The sequence below is a fragment of the Phyllostomus hastatus genome, unplaced genomic scaffold, assembly GCF_019186645.2.
Source record: "Phyllostomus hastatus isolate PE091 unplaced genomic scaffold, TTU_PhHast_1.1 phas_scaffold_12, whole genome shotgun sequence".
Taxonomy (NCBI): Eukaryota; Metazoa; Chordata; class Mammalia; order Chiroptera; family Phyllostomidae; genus Phyllostomus; species Phyllostomus hastatus.
In genome coordinates, this window is record NW_025334007.1 from 1,429,863 (window position 1) to 1,456,391 (window position 26,529).

General features: G+C 40.5%; 1 protein-coding gene across 2 annotated transcripts in view; it reads left to right on the forward strand.

Annotated features, from left to right (window-relative positions):
• The window catches only part of DMD (dystrophin), a 1,939,942-nt gene that overhangs the window by 344,018 nt on the left and 1,569,395 nt on the right, over nucleotides 1-26,529 (forward strand). For both annotated transcript variants that reach the window (XM_045855895.1, XM_045855896.1), the window contains exons 3-4: nucleotides 20,074-20,166; nucleotides 21,315-21,392. In XM_045855895.1, the coding sequence (XP_045711851.1) occupies nucleotides 20,074-20,166; nucleotides 21,315-21,392 (171 nt within the window). The remainder of the gene's footprint in view (nucleotides 1-20,073; nucleotides 20,167-21,314; nucleotides 21,393-26,529) is intronic.

A 26,529-nucleotide genomic window follows, 5' to 3' on the forward strand; every position in this document is an offset into this window, starting at 1 on the left:
CTAAGTCACAGGGGGCTACAGCTTCCTGAGACCAGGCAGGGCAGTCCCCAACAGTCTCCCAATACCAACACATTGAAGATGAGGATTTCAACATGTGGCTCTTGGGGGCGACGCATTCAGTCCATAACATGAAATATTCCTAAATTGTTTGAATACTGAGCAAATGTTTTAAACAAAGGGTATCTCAGGCTATTTCTCCATGGAACAGACTTTCAAAAACACTTCCCTAAGTGACACGAATCATTGTGTTTGCATTGTTTTCTGCCTAGCAGAGAGGACATAGCTTGGTCTGGAGACTAATCCCTGTACCTTTCTTCTTCAGCCAGGGGATTTCTATATAAACCTATTCTCTCTGACTTCTTGTTTTCTGATTGCATTACCATCATGGATTATGTTTCAGGTTCTACATACATGCTTTTCTTTTTTAAAAAAGATTTATTTATTTATTTTTAGAGAGGGAAGGCAGGGAGAGAGAGAGAGAGAGAGAAACATCAATGTGCAGTTGCTGGGGGCTGTGGCCTGCAACCCAGGCATGTACCCTGACTGGGAATCGAACCTGCGATACTTTGGTTCACAGCCCGCGTTCAATCCACTGAGCTATGCCAGCCAGGAGTCCTACAGACATGCTTTTCATTGTAAGGACCTCAAGTCTATTGTAACTTTGGGAAGTAACACACACCACAACAAAACACAATACAGTGATAACGGCAATGACAATAGAAAGAGCTGACATTGTTTAGTACTAACTGTATACCGGGCTCTGTGCTAAGCTCTTTCTGTGAATGATTGGCTCCACATAACAACCTTGCGAGGTATGCACAGTGATCCCCATTTCTCAGATGGGCAAATTGGGGGTCGATAAAGTTAGGTGACTTTGTCAAGTTTATGGCACTAGTCAATAAGGAAGCTCACACATCAGTATCATATATTGATCTCCGTGCTCAGATGCAGACCAAGATTTGAATGCAGGCTGACCGACTCAGCCTCACTCTTAGCGTTCTCTCGACAGTATCGCCAAAGAAAGGCTCTAGGGCGAAAGTGTTTTTCTAACTTTGAAGTTCCGTGCTTTCAAGTTTAGATCATAACACCTGGTGGGTATATACTTTTAGCACTTTTTAAAGCAATCACTTTCAAGGCCTTTGAATACCATTTGTTCTCGATTTACAAACTAATGTGCCACTTTAAGTAGTTCACGTAGCACTCTTAAATTCAATAAATGGCTCTTTTCTTTGTAGGAAGTGCATTTCAATTGTTTGATAAAACTTCTGAAGTGATCTTGGGAAGTTCAAGACAAATTGCCGACAACAGAGTTTACCCTGTGAAACCCATTTTCACATTCATAATCTGAACGCCCATTTGTTCTCCATCAGTGAAAAATGGGAAAGCACTCAAAGGTGGGGAGAATTGGGAGTGATTTCTAACTTTTCTTGTGCCAGGGATAACCTAAGAAATATGGTGAACCTTGTATTCTCCTTCTTAAAATACTCTTTTAGAAGATCTAATAGGAAGTACGTCAAGTTACAAAGAAAACCAACTATATTGAAATACATTATCAAAATATTAAGGAAATTTGTGGTATACCGATACTTAGGATTCTTTTTTAATGCATTAATTAACAAGATGTAGAAGCAGGTTTACGGCCGTGGTCATTTTCAAATAGCGACGAGTGTAAGCAATATATAGAGACATTTGCAGTAAGCTGCATGTGATATAAAAAAATGTGATTATAAATTGTGACAAAATCTCAACTATCACTACTATTTAATTTCCTAAAATCACAAAGAAAGAAAATGATTTAAAAGACGTTAGGTATTACAGACAATAAAGATGGACTTTTTTTTCTCCTTATCCAAGTTCACAGAGCCCCTGAATCTGTGAACCTCCTTCCCATGGCCCTGTGGACCTCAGGCTGAGAACCTCTCAGAACCTCTCAGTGCTAGGGTGAAGTTCCTTTCCTTTTATTCAATACCAACTGTACAACATGCTATGATTTCACTTCTCCCTCTAGTTTTCAGAAGCCTAAGGATAATATTTGCTAATTGGTAGTAGCTCTTTTTAGCTTGTACCGTGTTACTATGTTTGCGTCTTTCCCTTCAGCCTCCTTTAGATTCTAGACACGGCAGAGGAGACTGTCCTTAGAAAAAAACCACTTTAACCTACTTCATTTTCATAAGGAGTGAGCTCTCAGCCAGATGCCTTGTGCTCACGGTTACTCCATTACTGGAAGAACTGAGCCTAGAATATAGTTTCCCCAAATGTAGTCCGCTTTATGCCTGCATCCCAATCAGCGGGCAGTGTGCATTTTTTAACAGGCTCATCCAGGCGGCTCTGTTACACACTAAAGTCTCAGGAACAGAAGCCTGAGTCATGAGGGCCTGGTTTCAGAAGTTCTTTCCCACTGAACCTTACTGCCCACTGAATATCTGTCAATGAGGAGGGAAGAGAATGAATCAGAATCACAGAGAGGCTAGTAGCCGGTGATCTCAAGAGTGCACGCTTAGGGATCCGTTTTGAAAAGGAAGCGGGATGCTCATTCCCATGAAATTAGAAGGAAGCAGGAAAGATTACCTAGTGGAATGTCGTGTGCCCTGAGGCTCCAGCAAGCAGGGTTATACTTACGACTATGCCAGCACTTATGCGGGAATCAGAAAGGAAACGGAAAGAGTGAGAGCCTGGATGGGATCAAGACTGATAACCAGTAAGGCCAGTGTGATGAACTATTGAGGGAGAGAGGGGGATTCCACTGATGGGGAGTTCATAGCTACCACTAAGGTAAGAGTTTCAAAGGAGTGGGCTGAAGCCACAGAGTCTCCCCCGTTTTCCCCCTTACCCTCCTTCATTTCTTCTCACGACAACCAGTGAGATCTTTATAAAAGGCCAATTAGACCGTTTGCCCTCCTCTACGTAAAAGTCATCGAAGCCTTCCCATTGCATTTAGGAAAACTTCTATACCATGATTTACCCCTTATTCTTCTTCAGTCACGAGCTTCCTTTAACCCCGTTCTTTCTGTCTCCCTTTGTTTTCTACTCCTTCTGTCTTAATTCTGTTCCCATCTCCCTTTTTCAAGAGCCTGGCTTTATATTGTGTTTTGTTGAATTTTTTTTCAATTACAGTGTACATTTAATATTATTCTGTATAAGTTTCCGGCAAGCAGGATAGTGGGTAGACAATCATGTATATTACACAATGTTCCCTCCTGATTATTTCTGGGACCCTCCTGGCCCTACACAGAGTTATTACAATGTTATTGACTATGCTCCCTGTGCTGTGCTTTCCATCCCTGTGACTCTTCTGTAACTACCAATCTGTAGTTGTTGATCCCTTCACCTTTTACAGCCGGTCCCTACCCCAGGCCCCCTCCCCTCTGGCAGCCATCAGTCTGTTCTCTGGATCTATGAGTCTGTTTCTATGTCATCTGTCAGATCTGACCTTGAATGTCTCCTCCTCAGACAAGGCTTATCTATGGAGCATGGCCCTGTAATTGTCTTTCAGATAACTCCATTTTTGGCTTCGAATTTCAAAAGTGATAAGCCTGTATTTTTATGTTTATTCATTTATATATTTTTGTTGTTGTTCATCTCTCTGGGGAGACAGCTGTGGAAATGAGATTTAGAGAAACTAAATCGTTATCCAGCTAAACCTCACGTGATGTCCTACTGTAGGTACTGAAGAGGCATTTGTTGAATTTTAAAATGGGGAGAGAAGGTTCCAGAAGAGCAGACTGTGGCTAGAGGGAGTAACTCTCTGTTTTGTGATCCATGAGGTAGAATAATTCAGGGCAATCCAAGGTGGAGGAGTGGTCATGAACTGGCCATGGGCGTAGATGCAAAGTGATGATCAGAGCCATTGGAACTTAGCATATCACACAGCTGTGAGGTGAAGGCATTCATTATTATAATGGTCCACGGCACGTTGGTCATGATGGCATGTCAGTCTCTGAGTGTCAGGGGGCATAAGTCATCCTCACTTGGAATCCTCTGCTGATGCAATTAATTGATGCTGTGTGTTTTTGCCTGCTGGCCCCTCTGCCCAGATCACCAACAGAGAGAATTAGGGTCCCATCAAGCCCTCACTCATCATGTTCTTCTCAGTGTTATTTTCATGCCTGTAGTGCCCATCCCTTCAATCTCACCTGCATGGACACCTGACTGATTCTTCCGCTGCCTATTCTACTGCAGTGCTGCTATAGAGATGGGGGTGGGGGGATCCCTAGGTGGCTTCTACTTCGTGGGCCATCTCCTAACCAGCCAGGCACAGGTCTTCTCAGCTCTAGGAGCCTCCCCAACGTACCTAGGGGTCCTGGGACTTGGTCTCAGAGTGGGAATGGGGTGATGCAGTCCCTCCTCAGAAACTCACAGTAACCGCTATTTATTTCACCATAAGCCATTTCAGTCCTCTCCTTTTCCCAGCTGCTAAACCGTATCTCGTTTGGGATGAGGCAGACTGCTTCTCTATCATCATGCAGTTTTCCCAGCTCTTTTTAAGGGATAGATAAATGTCGTTGGTACTCAGTATACTGAAGGTTTCGCAATGCACAGCTCTGGTGTTTGCCAAAGATTTCACATGTGACTTAGAAACACAGTATTAAAGCTTTTGTGTCTCATTCTTTGCATTTTCATGGCCACAAACTTATATTTAGGGAAGTACACGTACACGGGTTCCAAGAATATGGGGAAGCACCTTAGTCTGTTGATGCTGCTGCAACAAAATCCTAGAGGACGGGTGGCTTATACATGTCAGAAATTCATTTCTCACAGTTTTGGAGGTTGGAAGTCCAAGATCAGGGTGGTAGCATGGTCAAGTTCTGAGTAAGGTCTTCTTCCAGGTTGCAGACTGCTAGCTTCTCGTCGTCACCCACCTGGGGTAAGGGGCAAGGGAGCTCTGTGGGGCCTCTTTTATAATGGCGCTAATCCCATTTGTGAGGGCTCCGCCTCATGACTAAGCCCCTCCCACAGGCCCCACCTCCCCATTGGGATTTAGGATTTCAGCATATGAAGTTTAAGGGCATACACACATCCAAACCATAGCAAGGGGAGGTGGCAGGAGGTAGCAAGCCTTTAACCTGTTATGATTGCAGGTAAAAGAAAATGAAAATTAATTTCCAAGTACGGAGAGCTTGTGATGGAGTAGCCGAGACTGAAGCATTACAGGCAACTGGTCAAACTCTTTTAGAGTTTCAGCAGACACTGGAAAGAGTTAGGAGGTAGGCTGCTGGCGAGGGTGAAAGGAAAAATGGAGCAAGAGAGAAAGGAATAAAAATACGGAAAAACACTGCAGATTAGGGTAGGGCGGTTCTATCCAGGGCTGGGATTGAAGTTTAGAGCAAGGAAGCAAGGTGAGGAACATTTTAATAAGAGTAGGATGTGCTATGAAGAATCTTCAGAACATTGAACAAGTAAGCAAGCAAGCAAACAAACAAAAACACCAAAAAGAAGGGAAACCTACTGGGGCTGGAATTCGTCATCGATTACATTTGGATTCCAACTGGCAATTTTGTTCAGTGTGGTGCATATACGGGACCATATATGTCATGACAGTGTCATCCCAGCTGCATGCGTTAGCTGTTGACAAGCTATGCCTTTTTAAAATTTTTTTATTTTATTTTAGTTGTTGTTCAACTACAGTTTTCTGCCTTTTACCCCCATCCCAAACCACCCCCTAGCCCTCCCCACCTCCCTCCCATTTCCACCCCCTGCCTTGTTTTTGTCCATGTGTCCTTTATACTTGTTCCTGCAAACCCTTCCCCTTTCCCCTGAAATTCTCCTGAAATTCCCTCCTCTCTCTGCTCTGGTCACTGTCAGCCTGTTCTCAATTTCAGTATCTTTGGTTATATTCTTTTTTTTAAAATAATGTATATATTTATTTTTAGAGAGAAGGGAAAGGAAGAAGAAAGAGAGGGAGAGAGACATCAACGTGTGGTTGCCTCTCACGCTCCCCCTACTCGGGACCTGGCCCACAACCCAGGCATGTGCCCTGACTGGGAATCAAACCAGCAACCCTTTGGTTCACAGGCCAGCACTCGACCCACTGAGCCACACCAGCCAGGGCTACTAGTTTCAAAATCAGAAGAAACCTTTTTTAAAACTAAGCAATTAAAATGAATATTTACTTTCACTTTAAATTTAATTTTATGTTTAAACGTCCAACTCAGACCTTACAGTCTGACTTCAATGAAAGATTGCCAGTGCATCCCCAGTAATATTTAAATTTGAGAGGCCAAAATATCATTCAACCAGGTGAATGAGCACTACCCTTTTAAAAGTTGATAAGTATTTGGCATTTTTTAAAAATCTCATTATTGTATTTTTTAAAGATTTTATTTATTTATTTTTTAGAGAGGGAAGGGATGGAGAAAAAGAGCGAGAGAGAGAAACATCAATGTGCAGTTGCTGGGGGCCATGGCCTGCAACCCAGGCATGGGCCCTGACTGGGAATCGAACCTGCGACACTTGGTTCGCAGCCCGCGCTCAATCCACTGAGCTACGACAGCCAGGGCTTCATTATTGTATTTTTAAATCAAGATAATTTGAGATTCCTTTTTGCTTGATAATATTTTGGGGATGTTGCTATTTTCATCAAAACATTTTGCACAGCAATATTTTACAATTAGCAAATATTTGGTGTTGATAAGGATGAATTATTGAATTATACACATTTTCCAGTTATGTCATGTTAGAAAATTCATGGTAAAAAACTTGTATTCAATCAGTTCAATGAAAATAACTTGTCATATTAAAGTAATTTCCTGTTTTTTGAAATAAACAGGTGCCTATTAAGATTTTCTAATGAATATACAAGACAATGGATAATACTTCTCATGAGCTTTGTGAGGAAAAAAATGTCAAACCTAACTGTTTCACTTTGCTTATTATTCAGCTTAATTTGTTGAAAAGTGTAGTATTCTGGAAACACTCACTGAACATGACAGATTAATTCACAGAGAGTTCTTTTTGCTTCACTATTTTTGTTTTGAAAATGTCTGCAGGATGAACCATTTGAAATTAGAGCTTATAATGAAGAAAATTAGATAAACAGGAATTTTTATCTAAAGTGACAACAGAGTAAAAAAAATCGAGCAAACAGGACAACAAAAAGCCTACCTTTTCTTTTTGAACTTCTCATAAGATCCAAGTGAACGTCAAATCAAATGTTGATCAAATAACAATCTTTGTTGTATTTACAATATCTAACTACCAGAGAATAGTTGAGAAGTCACCATTTATTAAAGCTAGCTGAGAATGAAAAAATCATAGGAATTTGTTAATTTGGTATTTTTGCAAGATGGAATTAGAAGAGCTCTGTGGAGTGTATTGACTATGCTCTTTTCCAGATAATTCATTGAGTCAAATATCTAGCAACAGTGGCTTTTTGCCCATATTCAGTTTCAGAAGTAAAATGATATTTTATATCCTGAGGTCCTTTATTTACAAAAAATTTCAAGAGTTCTTATAAAGATATTTCATAAATAATTCATGCATCTTTATAATACAGTTTCATTTTTCAGACATATTTCTCCTGTGTAGGAAAAAAACATTCATATATAGACATGCATCAGTTAGCTATTGCTGTGTAACAAAAAAACTCATTAGGTTAAATTGACAACCATTTGTTATTCTATCACATCCTCAGATATGGCAAGGAAGTTCTTCACTCTCTGCTGGGATTATTTACGTGTCTTTAGTTAGCTGTGTTTTGCCTAGGTGCTTTATTTGGTCCTTGGCATCTGATCCTTACCCTCTGCTTTCATTCCCTTTCTCTTTTCATGTCTAGCTATTGATTTCCTATTCAAACTTGTTAGCCCTGTGGGATGATGTCATCTGGGACTCCCGAGACAAGTTGGCTTTGCTTCATATGTCTCATCTTTCAGCTATCTGTTTCAGACATAGTCTTTGGTACAGCTCGAAGCATAAACAAGAGAACACAAGTGCTCGAGCCCTCGTGAGGCCTTCATTTAGAAGTGGACCACCATCATTTCCACTGCATTCTATTAGCCAGAGCAAGGCAATGGCCAACCCACATTCCAGAGACAGGGAAATAGATACCACCCATTCTTGAAAAGAACAGCAAAGTGCCATTGCAAAGGGGAGGACTTCAGGAAAGAATGAAACATTTGGCCCCATTTTGTGGTTAACTTGCCATAGATGGTGATCTCCATTTTCACAAAAACAGGTTCAGATGGAAAGGTATGTAACTACATAGGATTTTATGGTGCTCATATTGACAATTTAGGGCAGATGCTTTTAGCCAGGTAATATTTTCAGACAAGAATAGTTCTCTCAAATTTTTAAGACGTTACCATTAGCGCCCTGGCTGGTGTGGCTCAGTGGACTGAGAACTGACCTATGAACCAAAGGGTCGCCAGTTCGATTCCCAGTTGGGACACATGCCTGGGTTGTGGCCAGGTCCCTAGTAGGGGGTGCATGAGAGGCAACCACACACTGATGTTTCTCTCTCCGTCTTTCTCCCTCCCTTCCCCTGTCTCTAAAAATACATGACTAAAATCTTTTTTTTTTTTAATGACTTGACCATTAGCTTCTAACCATGCCAATATTGGTCTTTCCCGAACAATATTCACTTCCTTAAATCTTAATATTTAGATTATGCATCTGAATATTAATGTGAAATATATGATAAACACTTCAAAATTACATACCATGTTCAAAGGAATGAAAATAAGTCCATTGGATACTTGCCCAACTGCTTTCAGGTGGCAAACCGAGTCCCCCTTGCAGTGGTCTCTCACTTGTCTCAAGTCTCATCATCCCCCACCCCTCCGTGTACCCTCTGCTCCAAGAACTCACTTGTCATCGTTTCCTGACCAGTCCCTGCGAGTTAATTTATCTGATCCTCAGCACCTGAAGTGTCCCTCTGTTTGGCATTCTCCTTCTCTTTGCACATGTAGCTGTTGATTTCCCATTCAACCTTGTCAATTCAGTTCAAGGATTTCTGCTTCTGTTTCTCTCCCAGGAGAAGGCGACACCTCTGGCATTTGTACTGGTACCACGCTTACATCACCACTATTGACAAGATTGTGTAACACATTGCTATAATTATACTGGCTTAAATGCGTACCGTTTTTCTAGACTGTGGCTAAAGCTGTGAAAACAATGGCAATATCTTCTTTTCTTAATCTTTTGTCACCCCAATTATTCCCAAAGCCTGGCACAATATAAAGCATTGGAATAGTATCTATTGCATTTAGTTGAATAATGTCACTAACTCCTTCCTTTGACATGTGAGGAAAATAAGCAAATTACTAAATAATGTATCCAAGTTCACACCATTGGGAGAAGTTAGAACTGCAGTTAAATACAGGCCTGTTTGGCCCCAGGTACCATAGTCTTTAATGTGAATCTCACGTGGAAGACTTTCCAATAAGTAGCTGGCATGTTTAAGTGGATGTCTCAAGAAATAATGCATGAGTAAAACTTTTCCTTACATTTACTGCTATCCCTTTAATTGCCTTCAACTTCAAGGATTCTCTTGGCTACATTTTGATTTATAGACTTCAAGGTTTTTGGAATGAGGTGTTACTTTTGTATTGTAATGTAATTAACATTAAAAAGTCAGCTTTTTAAAGAATATTTTATTTATTTATTTTTAGAGATGGTAAGAGAGGGAGAGAGAGAAACATCAATGTGTGGTTGCCTCTCACGCGCCCCCACTGGAGACCTGGCCTGCAACCCAGGCATGTGCCCTGACTGGGAATCAAACCTGCGATGCTTTGGTTCGTAGCCTGCGCTCAGTCCACTGAGCTACACCAGCCAGGGCAAAAGTTAGCTTTTCCATATATCTTAGAGTGGGTTCTGCAGTTTACAAATGTGTTTTGGTCTCTAGAGCAGTATTTGGTGGTAGATTTATTGAGGAAGTCACTGCCTGGCACACCGGATTCCTGAAAGAGTTAACAGACTCTCCAAAAAGAGTGATCTAACAATGGAAATGTAGGGCATTGAACAATTTTCCTAATGTGCATATGTAGAATTTTCACTGCGGTATTATCCTTCAGGTACTAATTCAACTTAAAATTAGAAGCAATTTTGTTTGTAGGCTATGTAACTGTAGCTGACCTTCAGAAACCTAAGGGGAAAGAAAAAGAATAAATTCATGAAATCATCCTTATGGTACTGAAAGACATGTTGAAAATGCAGACGTTAAAGCTTATTTAACACTGACCCTGAATGGTGTCATGGTCAAAGAAGCCCAGCTCAAATGGGAGTTGCGGACTATAGGATAATAAAGAAGTCTGAAAAAAAAAAAAGCAGTCTGTAAATTGACTGCTTAAGTTTCGATTCACACCTACTACTTACTTGCTGTGTGAACTTAGCTATGTTAGTTATCTGCTCTGTGCCTCAGTTTTATCCTCAGTACAATGGGAATGATTTTCATTCATTGTTGTGAGTATTAATAAAAATAATCCATGTACACCACACAGAATTTGTGGCTGATGTAAACTAAACACTCAATTACTCGTGGCTTCTAAAAGATATTGATGTGGACCCCGGCTCGTGGGGTCCGCCACATTGTGGATGAGATACAAGAAATTCACACGGACTACCGAGTCTTGTGGAGGAAAAGGGAAAGCATGGGTTTTCTCTCAGGAGGAGAAAAAAGCCTGGGCCCTTGCCTTGACAAGCCTTTATTGGGTTTCTCGGCACATGACATGATGGTCGTCATTTACTATGCACAGGTTCGCTTTAGGTGGTTACCTTTCACAGAAAACAAAGGAGATGCTGCTGCTAATCACATCACAGAAGAAGGTTATTTGCAAATGCAAAGGGAAACGTGGTTGAACCGGTTACACTCGTCCTTGGAAGGTTTAGCACGGATTTTAGGGAGTGACTTTGCAGTAAATGTTTGCTCCCTCAATTCAGGGTGAGGGAGTTTTAGCAAAAGCAAGTCTCATAGCAGTCTAGGTACAATGCATGTCTGATTCCCCACGGGAGAACTTATCCATGGGCGTGGGTCCTGTGCATCTCCCAGTGGGAGCTGGGCCCACGCCATGCAGAATGACCTCCTACAAGATATGAGGTTGAATCATATGAAATTGCCAATATTTGACCATAATTGGCAACAGAATTGAAAGTTTCATATGTTTCAAACTATGAAAAGAAAATAGAGGTATAGTGGGGACAGAAGCTCTTATTTAAACATTCTTTCCCGTGTGACTTTTGTCCTTTCTGTGTTGTTCCTGTTCCTGAGATTTGGCGCTACCGATGAGCAGGCTGTCCTTTGGAATAAAACATAATGAGTCTGAGGGTGACTTCCTGCTGGCGAGGGGTAGGCAATGATTACAAAGAAGCTGTGTATTGTCACACAATTGTTCACGCACAATGGCACTGCAGCGTGATGGAGAAAATTTGAGAATGTTAGTTTTGCAAAGAAAATGTACACTCATTCATTTAAAGGCATCTTCAGATGTCCTTGAGCTGTAAGGTCTCCTCCTACTGGCTCCAAACAAGCCTGAATAGTTCTTTGTCCCTCTGCATTTTGCCTGGAGCTACTGAATTTTTCGAACTATAAGATGCACCCTGCGTGCACGCGTGCGCCCCCCCCTCCCCCATTTGGGAGGAATAATGGTTGTTAATGCTGCTGTTGAGTTCTGTTTACATTTACATTGGAGAATGTTATGTTCTTTATGTTGTTACATCTCTTACCACATTTCTTGCTTTGAAATTTCTTTTCCTATTTTCCCCCTCTGAAACCTATGTGCGTCTTATGGTTCGAAAAATACCCGGTAAGTGTTCATCTCTGGCATTCCTCTACCATTTTTTTTCTCTTTGAAGAATCAGAGTGTGTTTTAGATGCTTTGAAACAAAGTGCTCTGTCTCACACACTGCATACTATGCTCTTTATGTCACAAAAGCCACTATCTGGATAGAATATCCTCAACCTCCATCTCCATCCCTGGCTAGATCTCAACCTTACATCTTCTTCCCGCGTGATTCCATAGCAAAATTGAACTTCATTTTCAGAATTTGAAATGTATGGGGGGTAAGTAAAGGTGATATGAGAGTATTCGTTCCAATTATGGTTTGAAGGTTTACACGCATTTTAAAGTAACTGTGAGTCGTATTAAGGTTACACCTAGAAACGCAACGTAGAAAATAACTTGCCATCGGTTTTCTTGCATTTGCTTCAGAATACCTGGTAATTGAGTTTGTACTGACCTATCTAGTTTACAGATGAGAAAACTCAGGACTGGGTTGAGAATTCAATTTTCTTACAAAGCATGGTAGAGATAGACCTGAACAGACAGGAAACCGTGCTGGCTTTTGGTTAAGCACACTTTACTTTGGGGTTTATAATAGCCCATTTGCAGATAATGACTTGAATTCCATTAACTATTGTTGTGGCTCCCGTTGAAATTTCTAATGTGCAATCTGGTTGAATCTTTTCTCGTGTCCTTAATAGTGTCACATACCCATTAGATCCCAGTGACTGTGTTTCAGAAAGAGTGAGCGGCAAATAACATTTTAATCCGGCGAGGTTGTAAAACTTTTATGTTACCTTCCTTAGCTCTTGAGTACTTCTTAGCTCCGAGGGATAACTTGGATTTCTCTTGATTATCTTTGGAGGGCAGATTTGAGCTCTGTTCCTGGTACACAAAAGTCTCTAAAAGTATTCAATGCGAAGGAGTGAAGAATAATATATGTTAATTTTCATCTGTTAAAGCCCGTGAAGCATTTTAGGACTTTGATATCCTATTATGGAAGAGAAAATGTCCTGATGATCCATTTGGCTCTTTGAAATGACATTATCCCTGAGACAGCAGTAACTGAGGAGGCTCGGGAAGGAACTCGTGGGCCTTCCTTTATTTCCCGGCGTGGGCAGCCATGTGACATTGATCCCTTGGGTCACAGAGAGTTTATTTCCCTGCTCAGGGTGTTGAATGTTTTTGGTTTATCCCTCTGGGTCCACTCCCTGCCTTTCTCCTCCCTGAGAGGCTGATCTCTGTGGATGCTAGCAGAAGAATTCTTGCCCTCTGGCTTCCAGTTGGATTTGGCTAATGGGAGTATTTACAAGAGATTTGGAGAAGGGAGGGGAGAAAGAGGAGAGCATTAATCCACTGTGTTCGTCCCCCAGTACCAAAGTTCCTGTCTGAGGATGCGCTCAGCTCTTCCTTTGTTCAGGGACCAGTAATCACTCTCTTTCTCCTCATTCCTGTGAGTCTAGGAGAGAGAGCAGCATTTCTCTCTTATCGCTTGTGGTGATTTCTTTATGCAGCAGCCTTTACCTTTGTCTATCGTCCCTTATTAAACTCTCCTCAAGTTACCCAAGTCCTGCTAGGACCCTGGGACCCTCAAAGGAGAGAGCTCTCTCTACCTCAAGGTGATGGCGTTGAACAAGAAGGAGGAAGGAGAGAATGTAACTAGAGTTTATGGAGCATTTTTTATGCCTGGTAACAAGCGGGACACCTTGTATTTATTAATCAGTGTAATGCCCATGCTATTACTTTGATTTTAATCCCTCTGTTGACAGGAGAGACCTGGTTCTTCTTGCTGACACATGCAAAGAATTACATATCAGCAAATCTGGTAGTATGTAATGAGTTTATTAGTGGCCCGCTTCCATGGAAGAGAACAGGACTGGGTAGAGTAGGGGGTGAAAGGCAAAGTTTCAGGGCAAAGCAGGGCAAGAAAAGCAAGAGAGGCTGGAGACCAGGGTGGCAAGCCCCTGGGCAGCCTGAGGCCAGGTGGCCAGAGGCCCTGTGGTCCGAGAGCCAAGAGCCCCTGAGAGAGAGAGCGAGTCCTTTGTTCTCAGGACTTATATAGTTGGTGGGATAGGAGGGGAAAAAGTCACATATTGATTAATGGGTAAATGTGGTGTCAGCTTTCCTGGGGGAATGTGACTACCCAAACTTAGGGATGTGTGGGGGTCTTTCAGCCCCAAATCCTTATCTTGCTCCACACTCCCCTTGGTCATCCTGTGTAAAACAAATACATGACAGGAGGAAGTTAACTACAATTGGGGCACTTTCCTTCTTTCTTGCTAACATAGTGTTTCTTGTGATGTTGGAACACCTGGCAATATTATCAGACCAGGCTCAGGACTGCTGAGTTAGCATGTGAGACCTGTCTCCTTCCTCCTTCCTGCCTTGGTTTACTATTTATTCTACCTAATTGGTAAAAGGCGTTTCCTGGCAACCAGGGTGCTAAATGCTGGCCAGTGACAGTATTGCAGTCTCAGAGTTCTTCCTATGCTGTCTCCTGCCTCACCTCTGTTATTCTGGGGCAAAATTTACAAGGAGAACTGGGGAAAATATGGATTATTTGAGTTAAAAATTTGGAATAAATTCATGATGGCTAACACCGATTGGGTGCATCTTAAAGAAAGTGCTATTCTAAGTGTATTTAAATCTCAGCATCACCACAAGTTAGGTAATAGAAAACCTTCATTTTGTAAATGAAAAAGATAAGGCACAGAGAGGTTACGCGACTTGCGCAACATCACACAGCTGAAATAACCGACCTGGGATTTGAGTCAGTTCCTTCTGGGTACAGAGAAAATATTCTTATTTATGCATTATACCATTTCCCCGGTTTTGTAAAATGTATTGCATCAATGCAGCCCCCCACCCCCCGCCAATTCTCTCTCCTCAAACCTGATGCCTTTCAGTCATCAGTTTCTTAAAGTGAAACACTAAACCAGCAGTATTCTCCCATGTGTTAGAGACTCCTTTCAAGACAAAGCAGATGATAAGTCAGTGTAGTAGTCATCTTTGAAGGAGAGTGCACAGAAGGGGGTATGAGAAAGCTCCTAGGATGCTCCTCACATTGAGTTTCTCTGTCGGGTGTGGGTAGTACAAACATGTTCAGTTTTTCTTTTTTCCTTTTTATTCTTCTGATTATTTTAAGTTAATTCTTCCGTCTCTTTTGTCTTCTTTCCTTTTTGTCTTCTATATCTACCATGCTTTGAACACTTAAGATGTGTACTTTTCTGTATGTATCTTATGCCTACATAATATTCCCTTGTAGGGTACTTTTTACAACCCATACTTTAAAAAGTCATCCATAAAAACTACTTCTGTATATTAAAGTGGGTTGCATTATTTTTAGGGGAGCTGGTCAGCAGGATTCACCAATAAGTTTTGAGTCAACTTTATACTCCTTTTTTGGTGTTTCTAATACCTAAAGATTTGTAATCGCGGAGGAATATCTTGACTTTCTGAGCAACAGTGATGGCCAGAGCCTGACCTTTCTGGAAATAGAAGGTTATGCTAAGTTATTCCCGTGTTCTTTACCTTCTGTTGGAACATCGTATTGATCTCTACATATTCAGGTGAAAAGACTGACATGACTCTGTAGTGTGAGAAGCTATTTAAATATTTTCACAAATGCATTTCTGTCCCTTTCTCATTTTTTTCCCTTTGTTTGTGCCACTTACCAAACTGAGTCTTTTTTGAACATTGTGTGGATAAAGATATAAAGAAATTCTGTATTTCTTTATATCATACTGACAATGGTCAGGGAGGATTATTGTCTTATTTTATGGTCCTTTCATCTTGTTATTTGGGTTAGCAAAGAAGAAAACAATATGGAAGTGGATGCAGGAACCTGCTGATTATGATCCCAAGTTCAGTTTCTAATGACAATATTTGCTCTGAAAAGGATTGAAGAAAGAGTGCCAGAGGGTTATATGGCCCAAAGAGGGTTTAATGTTTTGTATGTTCTACAAAATAATTTTCTTCCTCTTGAAAAGAAGGCGGTTCGAGATAGGGAATTTTAAGGAAATACGACCGTTTCCATGACACAAAAATGTCACTTGCAACAAAAAGCATGGTAGATGGAGATGATGAAAAGGGACGCAAACAAAAGAGGATTTCATTTAAAATAATCAAAAGAAGAAGAAGGACAAAGTACTTGAAGCTTCTGAGTGTCCCTTGCCATCCACATTTTCAGTATTAGTAACGGAATATGCAGCGATAACTGTCTGACTTCCCCACTTACAGGGGTACCCAACTAGGAGAAAATAGAAGACAAATGTGAGTCCCGCGCTTTCGAGCAGATTCAATAATGCACCATAATTGTTGTTACAGCTAGATTTTGGCCAAAGCAAAAGGCGGCCAGAAATAATAGAAGAATAAAACATAAAAACCACCCTATTTTCTTTGAAAGCCTGCTATTTGCCAAGTCTGTGCAACAAAGCTATATACTGTTTCATTTAAACCTCACAGGAGCACTCTGAAGTGGTATTATTTCAGTTTCCATTTTTACCTAAGCAGAAACTGTGCCTGGGAAAGGCTAAGTCACTTGCCTGAAACCGTGCAGCTAACGGACAGGAGACTTGAAAGTCAGCTATTGTTGCTTGTGAAATGTGTGCTCCTTTTGCCTGATCGTAACTACAACAGTACATGGAATGAGGAGTTGAGTCTAGGACAAGAAATGAAAGCCAGCCAAGAGAAAGGAGATGTTTGCTTTCCCTGGGATGCTCATTCTATAGGAAGGATAAGACTGAGCACCAGAAGGTCCATGAAGTTACAGGGTAAATTTTCATGGAGCATCGCTTTGATTTCAATTAGATCACAGGAGGTGAAATTTTATTCCAAAAAGTGCCTGAAATTACATTTAAATCAAAACAAACGTGCATTAAGAGAAGAAGGCAAAATCTCCAGGAATTCTTAACATAAAACATCATGCTTTCAAAGCCCTGGCTGGTGCAGCTCAGTGGATTGAGCGCGGGCTGCGAACCACAGTGTTGCAGGTTCGATTCCTAGTCAGGGCACATGCCTGGGTTGCAGGCCACGGCCCCCAGCAACCGCACATTGATGTTTCTTTCTCTCTCTTTCTCCCTCCCTTCCCTCTCTAAAAATAAATAAATAAAATCTTTAAAAAAATTTTTTTTAAAAGGCACGACCAACTGGTAATTAAAAAAAAAACAAAAACATAATGCTTTCATAGAATTTTGGGACCTGTAGTCCCTGTATAATTTATACTGCTGGAGTCCAGGGTAAATTCATTCAATCTCATCTGATGGAAGGATTCTTGGGTGGAACATTCTGAGAAAGCACTCTAGTAGAGACTGAGGTGGACATAACAAGCAGAAATTGGATTTCCGTTGTGATACTTTAATATAACATTGGTTCTGTGAGTTTTGGAAGTTACCTGTGATACCACGAAGTGTCTTTTTCTCTGTGACCTCACTGCCTGTTAGGTGGCCCAAGTCTATGTTCCTAGAGGCCTCTGATTGGCCGGCGGTCCTTCATTCCGTCTCCATTTTGTTTAATTCCAGCTTAAAAGCAAGAATGAGAAAATACCCTTGTCTGAGTGTATAAGTTTGGATGAAAGCAAGATCCTGCTTGCCTTGCTGATCTTTGTCTAGACCCCTTGCCCCAAAGCATAAGCTCTCTAGTCCTCACGTCTTGGATGCCAGAGGGTCGCGCTTTATTTTGTACCCCAAGATTTATCTCCTTCCTTGTCTCTGATTTTCTTCTTGAATGAACATTTTGCCACCGACATCCTTTCTGGTTTGACAGATCTTATTATCCATCCATCTATCTATGTAGACTTATATTTTTAATAAGAACACATATCTCTGTCAGCTACCTATATTTTATTTTCTTCAAAACTTGACACATTTCAATGTGCAATATTCCTTCCCTTGATAAGTTTAGAAGCCACGCACTGATCAAATGCATCTGTACAATTTTGCCCCTGGGGGGAAAAAAAATAAAAAAAACAAACAAACAGCATTTTTGAGGCATTGCAGGACTTCACCACTTTGAAAGTAAAACTGTAATATTTCTCTCCAAATGCCAAGTTACTCCAGGTTATATCTGAGGTTCTTGACAGAATCATTATAAAAGCATACATTCTTTTTCTTTACTTATTAGTAAAAATCTTCCATTAAAGTCTCATGAAAATGACACTGTTGTTTTCAGATTTACTTGCCCATTATGGAGAGTAAAAATGGTTTTAAGAAAAAACTCGAGCATGCTGGTGTTTTCTGTTGTTTCCTTTTTGCCATGGGGTTTTCAGCAGAACTACTTGAGTAGCAATCCAACAGAATAACTTAGAGTTATCTTTGTCAAAACACATATATAGCTCGATTCTCAAAACTGGACATAGAGGGGCTGGTGAACTTTTGCAGGGGTCCGTGTTCCCATGAGGTTCCCAACACCCACACGTTGACCCAACTTGTCACTGTCATGGTTGCCTGGCTATAGCGACAGCCTGAATCCTAGATCTTTAATCTTGGAAGCTTCAGGAATATCTTTTACCTGGAAACCAGGGCTTCGCTTGATTTTCTTGACCTGTGTAAAATCCAATACCTATATGCGATCAAAGGAGTGGATAAGAAGAACCCGATCACCCAAAGGCTAATGTTAGACCCATCATCTGACATTTGTGGAATGCATTTCCTGGTCCCCACACTATGAGAGTTCCCACAGTCATGTGCTCTCGGTTCCCTTGTACTGCTTCTGTGTTCAATTACCTTTAGGATTATTTGTTTTCCCTGCTGGCTTGAATTTCCATAAGGCCTTGGGTCATGTCTGCCTGATTTACCGGCGTGTGCTCCAGCACCTAGCTCAGGTTTATTGGTGCTCGATAAATATCTGTCACTGATAAATTACGGCTTTCTAGAGAACTTGCATGATGAAAGAGTTGTGGATAATTTCATATGAAGGAATTGTAGGCTGTAAACCAGAAAAAGAAAATATTTGGGAGCACAGCAGAAGAAGTAAAATGTTAGAAAGATTATCAAACGGAAGGAGAAAAGGCGAAAGCAGCAGCAAGATAAAGTAGAAAGAACAAGGCCCCCAGGAGTTAGACAGATCTGGGCCAAAACCTTGGTTTTAGCACCTTTTGGTTTAGTGACAAAGGGCCCCATGTTTAACCTCATTGTCTTATTTGCAAGATGAGTCCATTAATGCCAAAAATGTCACAAAGATGTCACAAAGATGCTCTGGCTGGTGTGGCTCAGTGGATTGAGCACCAGCCTATAAACCAAAGGGTCGCTAGTTCAATTCCCAGTCAGGGCACATGCCTGGGTTGTGGGCCAGGTCCCCAGTAGGGGGCATGTGAGAGACAACCACACATTGATATTTCTTGTCCTCTCCTTCTCCCTCCCTTCTCCTCTCTAAAAATAAATATGTAAAATCTTTTTTAAAATGTCACAAAGATGATAAGATCCACTCTTTTAGTGGAGTGTTTGTCACCAGTAGTTACTCCAAAAATGTTAGGTGTCTTTAATGTCTATTTTGTTTCCTCATATAATTCCCAAGAACTGAAAAACAAAATAGATAAAAAATGTTCACCGGCCTATTTCAACCCAATTTAAATCAGATCTTTCTAAAATTTGAGCCGTTCCAATGTGATAATGGGTCATTCTCAGTCAGCATGTGAATGTGTATACAGAGAAAGCTTAATTTATGGGTGAAGGATGGTAAACCCTCCATGGTTATATTTCCAAGTACGTAGAATGGTTCATTTTTATGCACCTACAAAGGGCATTGTATGCAGTCTTTGTTTCTTTGTGTAGTTCCTTCTCCCCCAATGCCCAACAGCCTGATGTATTTATATTTTTCTTGTTTTTAATAAAGATTTTATTTATTTATTCTTGGAGAGACGGGAAGGGAGGGAGGAAGAGAGGGAGAGAAACATCAATGTGTGGGAAATGCATCGATCAGCTGCTTCCTGCACGCCCCAGCCTTGGGACTCAGTAAGCAACCCATGCCCCAAGCATGTGCCCTGACTGGGAATTGAACCCGCGACCCCTCAGTTTATGGGAGGACACCCAACTCACTGAGCCACACCCGTCAGGGCTCTGCCTGATATTTACCATTTTTTTCTCTCCTTCATAGAATCAGCATTAAAATTGAGTTCATTAGATTAATTAAGCTACAGATCTCCAACTCGTGTTATGAAAAATTTGTAAATAGACTTGACATGATGAGGGTCTATTGTTTTTTGTTTGTTTACTTGGAGGTTCCCTTTTCATCTCTCACCCTTGGCAGATCAAGAGTTAGAGATATGAAATATCCTTAAACATAGCTTTAAATCTTCAGAGGCATAATCTCGGAAACGGATCACTGGAAGCGTGTTTTGCTTAATTGGTTATATTTCACATTTCAGTTTGGGAAGCAGCACATAGAGAACCTCTTCACTGACCTGCAGGATGGGAGACGCCTCCTAGACCTTCTCGAAGGCCTGACGGAGCAGAAGCTGGTACGTGACGTATTTATAAGAAAGTTCACATTAGCCTTAGGAGGATTTCAGACTGCAAGCTCAGAATAATTGTATGAGGTCTGGTAGAATTCACTAATTTGCCAATTACTGAATTCACTAGCAACCCAGGACCTATTTATGAATCAAACAATCTCACCATATTGTTTTCATTCTGACATAGTCTAGCATACGGAGAACGAGAGGTCGAACATTTCCAGTGACACAATTTATGTCAATTAATAGATACTCACTTTCAATATTTGCTCTTTGCATTTGAAACAATTTTATAAAGGCTTTTATGCATAATGAACTTTGAAGTTTATTTTCTTTTTCATTGTGACAAGAACACTTAACATGAGATGTGGAAAATGCAGAGTTGCTGTGTAACAGGTATAAAGTTGCAGTTACACAAGATGAGTAAGTTCTAGAGTTATTCACCACAAAACTCTATTGTGCCCTTAAAAATTTATTAAGACGGTAGATCTCCTTTTAGGCATAAATACAGCAGGCATCATAAGCATAGAATTTCTAAAACTCTACAGCTGAATAAATGAGTTAATCCATATGTTGTGATAAGCAATGCAAATGTTAGTTTAAAAATATGGGACAAGATAGGACTTTTGGGATTGAAAGTAAGGGTGAGAAAACCAAAGGTGGTTGAGGTTTGAGCTGCAGTGACTAAGAGAATTAAGGTTAGAGTCACAGAAATGGTTTTCTTTAACATTATATCACATTATATACTTTTGCTAGGCCCAAATCTCTTTTAAACTTCCTTAAAAAGTGTAGCAATTAACAACTCATTCACTTCTTTTACTAGCAAATGTCCTTACGCACGCTGATGTTTCTGTTGGTGGCTGTACAGAAATTCCCCAATGGGCCATAGAATGGAAGACAGATTGTAACCAAAACAGCTTTTGTGAATAAAAAAAAAAAATACTATCATTTTTCTTGAGGAGTGGTCGATTTGGGCCAAAAGGCCCTATGACCAGTACAATGAGCCCAAACCACTTAAATTCAGTATATGAATGTCTCATAGCCTGTGTTCATTCAAAATGTTCCAATCAAAAGTGAACTGCATAAACCGTTCCATTTCTAGTAGGTTGTGGTCTCTCATCCGGGCAGTAAATATTGTTTCATTTTGTTTGCAGCCAAAAGAAAAAGGATCCACGAGAGTTCATGCCCTGAATAATGTCAACAAGGCCCTGCAGGTCTTGCAGAAAAATAATGTAAGTGGAGACCTGGACAGAGTCTGGATACCGTGAGACAGCAGGCTGAACCCTTGAGTGAGGGCTGTTACCCCCAATGCAGAGAAAGCATCTCAAGTTTTCTTGCACATCAGAGCATTGTTCTCATTCACGTGCTTTTCTGCTTGTGGCTAATGTAATTCAGGAAACGCATGCTTGCAGGCACAGAGGGCAGGGTGATGTGTGACTCAGACCTCATAGGCAACTCTATGTCCTTTTCTGATTTTACTCACTGGAGTTATATATGGTGGACAGAATGTATTCTACGGTGAACTCAGCTCCTTTTAGCGGTGTTCTGTGCAGCAAGTGGCTTTTACTAGGCTGAATGATCATTTTCAAACATTATGATGCTACACTTTGTTTGAGTTCAGCCAACACTTATTAAATGCCACATCCAAGGATGAACGTTACACAGAAAAATCATTATTTTCAACTCGTGGTAAGAACTGAAAATTTGTTTTTTATGCCTATGGTTGATTTAGTCTAGATGCAAGTGTATGTGCGGTATGAATGGGAACTGAACAATCATGCCTAAATAAGCATGGAGATTAAAGGAGGTTTTGTGTCGTCAGAGCTTGAGATTCCTCCCTTCTGTGGTGGCAGCTCTCCTGTTACAGAATCCCACCTGTGCTGTTCTGGAACAGCCGTGGGGTCCGATGGCCCGCTGCCAAGAAGCGTGACTCCGGATGCAAGAGTTTGGTGAAAAAAGAAAGGGGTTATTTATTTAAAGGTCATGCAGGTTTAGAATAAGTGACAGATTTCTGCCATGAAGTCCCGCTCCCTTTAAAACCACCCCCAAAACACTTAGTCCTACTCCCAGTTGGAGGCATGTGAGAAGCAACCGACCCAGTCTCACACACATTGATGTCTCTGTCCCTCTCTTTCTCCTTCCCTTCCCCTCTATCTAAATAAAGCACAGGTGGCAAACACCAGGCCCGTGGGCTGAATCCGGCTCTCCCCCTTGTTTTATCCAGCCCGGCACGTTGTTTCTACCTGGTGGCAGTGCTGAGCTCCTTGCCTCTAGTTAAGGAGCAGTTACATGTACACAGTCCTCAAATTACATTCGGCCCTTTGAAGGCAACTGCGAGGCTGATGTGGCCCCTGGTGAAAATGAGTTTGACACTCCTGATCTCAAGTAAATAAATAAAATCTTAAAAAATAAAATTGCCACATAAATGCTGTTTGGAATATGATCAACATTGAGTTAAATCTGTAGATCTATTTAGGAAAAAAATAACATCTTCACAACGCTGAGTATTTCGGCTCTCTCCGATGATTTCCCCCTATATATATATTTTTTAATTTTAGGTTTTACAGGATGAGAAAAAATCCCATAGAAAGAAATTGGCAAAAAAACACAAAAAAACCTTAAACAGGAACTTCACAAAAGAAGATAGTCAAAAGTTCGAGAATATAAAAATGTGTTCAACCTCAGTAGCAATTGAGGACATTTCAATTAAAACTGCAATGAGATACCAACACCAACTCTCAGAAATGGCTGAAATGAGAAAGACTAGTAAGTGAAGACATGGGATGGCTTGAACTCCCACAACTAACTGGTGGGACCATAACTCAGACAACCATTGAAAATATGCTGGCATTACATACTAAATGTGAAAGTGCATAATTCTTATAACCCAACAGTTTCATTCTCGGGCATATACTGTAACTAGAAAAAAAACATTTCTATGTTTGTCAAGTCTGTCTGTCTATCTATCTGTCTATGAGAATATTCATAGCAGATTCATTTGGAATCTATCTGTCTATGAGAATAACAACACATTGAACTTGAGTGAACTGCAAATGACTATGGTATATTCACAGGATAGGATATTAGAAAGCAATGAAAATGAACAAATGATAGCTATACACAATATACAAGAAAGATCAATCTCCCGAAAGAGATTTGAACAAAAGAAGTGAGACTCAAAACTATGCCCACTTCGATTTCTTTTAATTAAATTTCAATACAGGCAAAAGGGTTCTATAGGTTTAAAAGTCAGAAGGGTGGTTACATTTGGGAAGGAGTCAAGTGGTAAAACACACAAATGAGTCTCCTGGGCTGTTGGAAATATTCCATATTTCGACCTGGTGGTTGTTAAATGGGTTATTAGCTTTGACAAATTCATCAAGCTCTACACTCAAGTACACTTTTCCATACGTCATACTTTATTTTTAAAAAAGCAGTTTAAAAAAGAGGAACCTAAATGTCAAACATGGGCTGATTTATCAATCTGACCGTAAACTCTCTATTTTCACATGAAATTGTTTAATGAAATGTGATGATTGAGTATATAAAATTAGGATGTGATGAATGTAATTGATGGATCTTTTCTCAGAAGGTCACATTTCCTACTGCAAATAGGAAACCTTGAGAGCCTTCCGTTGTTTTAGCAGACAAAGACCTCCCCCAAATGAGGCTTTCAATTTGAGAAGGGGCCCTTCAAAAGCGATTTCCACAGTGCTGCCATTTGAGCCAGGGACTTAATAGGGAAAGACATACAACTGAGTTCTCTATGTTAAAGGTTAGAACCTCAAGTAAAACACTTTTGATTGGCAGCCAAAACTGAGAGCGACATAACCTTTACCTGAAGTAGCCCCAGGCCAAAAGATATAGACTACAAATGTTCAAAGGTACATGTATCATTTTTATTCTTCTCCATTATTTTATAATAAAAGAAAGTACAAAAGAAATGGAAAATATCCAAAGGAACATGCTTACTAGCCTCTGATTATTACCATAAAGAATAAACATGCAATTAAATCAAAGAGATTGTTTTAAGAGCGGGGCTTGTTTTTTTCCTAAAGATGAGTGGGTGTTCTATATCAGATAAATGAGCCTGGGGCAGCATATGAATAAATCAGCATATTCATTAAATAGTAGATAGGACTATTTCAAACTTCCTTTTAAGTTATCACAAATTCTCAAACTTGAGTGAACTGTAGAAGGCATCGATTGGAGCTTTTTAGTACCATACATGAAGCAGAATAATGTTAGTATATTTACATTCAGCACATTATTGGCTGTGCAGATGCTATGTGTCAGCTTATATTCTAGAAACACCGCCATCAGCGGTCAGAATAAACACAAACCTTTATATCCTGGACCTTACAGTCACATACCAGGGGGCGTTAAATGTATATAATGCATATAGCGTTATCTAAGAGAATGAAGAAAGAACACGATAGGAAGTGTGGGAATACCTCTTGGGTAAGTTGTCGCATGGGTAGAGACTAGAAGGAGCTGAGGGAATCGGCCATGGGGTTCTCTATAGAAAAATGGTCCAGGCAGAGGGATAAAAAGAACTTGAGAAGACAAAAACCCTTGGAAGGAAGACTCAGTAGAGGGGTAGGACTGAGTGTCAAAAAAGGATAGTAGGGAGGAAGATCAGAGAGGTAGCAGGGTGGGGCTGAGAAGGGCAAAATCCTCAGGAGCCGTGGTTAGGGTTTGAATGTAGTTCTGAATGAAAGGACAATAACGAAAAGTTAAAGACATTATAAATTAAATGGATAAATAAAATTAATTCCTTTAAAAATAGGAGCCAGAAATATGTATAAGAAAAACTCATGTGTTTACAAAGCATACTGTTTGTATCCAAGAAAGTGCTAATCAATAACTAAAATGTAATACAACTTGACTGCATAATGGAAATACTACGAAAACCACCAGGAAAAATGGATAGAAATGCATTTTTATTCAGAGCTTTTAATTTACTATTGTCAGACAACAACAGATTTAGCAGCAGAAAATTGAGAATGCAAATAGCAGAAATAAACCGTAAATTTAGGAGCAATTTTCTACTTATTGACACTCCAAAGCATAGATGATTCTATAAAATGAGTGTGCATTATGTATAAACCTTCTCCCCCATAAAGGTGGTTCACCAAGAAAAGCAAGAGTTTATAATTCAGGTTAAATGAACCAAATCCAAATGTGAGCGCTCAAAACAGGCGTTCAGAAAAGTCTAACTTTGTCATTAGTGGAAATGCTATTTATTCCCTATCCCTAGGGAATGGCCATAAATCAGTAGACCCAAGTGGTGCCTTTCAGTTAGGGGGGCGGGGGGAAACCTTTCATCTCTAATCCATTTGAAGTATCTGCTGATACAGTCACCATCCAAGCCCAAGTCATCTCCTGAAGCCAAGTGGATCATTAACAGTCCTGGTATGAAGTAGATGGCTCACGCAAAGACAAAGTTGAAGAGATTGTAATGAAAGGAATCTATGCAAAAATGTGGGCAGGATTCAAAGAACTAACAGCGAATGGTGAAGCCCCCAGAGGCTAGCATGAATTAATAGCCTGTACTACTGCTAAACCTAGAGAGACAAAAGGAAAGGGAGCTGCTGTCTTAAACTAACGAAAGCGCTAACCTTGCGAGAGGGACCACTGGCCAGCAACTGTGAGCACAGATACCTAAAAAATGCAGTTGCTCCCAAACCATGGCCTGCTGGGGGAGTTGGGAGAAGACTGTATCCATTCATCTAGTGTTCTGCCACTGCTAGGCATTGCTTGAATGCAACCAGAAGCTAGAGGGTAAGAGATCCCAGGGGATGGAGTCTTCTCATACTAGTGGGTGATCTCATACAAAGAAGGGGTGAAGAATCAGGGACGGGGAGCAAACAGAGAATAACTAGCACTCTAGGTATCTGTATTTATTTTCTGGTCCAATGGGGACTCGGAAATATCTATACCGAGAGCCCCAGTGCTGGCTGCAGCCCATCATTGCTGGGTGTACCAGGAAGTCATTCAGTTTTGAGACCACACCAGCACTTCCATTTGTTGACAGGGAGGGGAGGTGTTCCTGGCTAATTTTGCTACCAGCTTCCATGACATTCCTTCCCGTGTTCCTGGGGGACACCGGAGCCACAAAAGGAAGACAGACTAAGAGAGTAATTTCTCATTTCTGTCCTGCTACACAAATTTATTAAAGGTGTAGGAGCAAATAAATAGTTAAAAAGATGTTCCTGTTGTATGTACAAATAAAAAATAGGTAATATATTAGGATGCCACAAAAATGTCATTAAAAGCACAACAAGAAGTTTTAAAGTGCATACTCTTTGATAAAAAATAATATAATCCTAGAAAGTAATAACACTTTTGGAAATTCAATTTGATTCA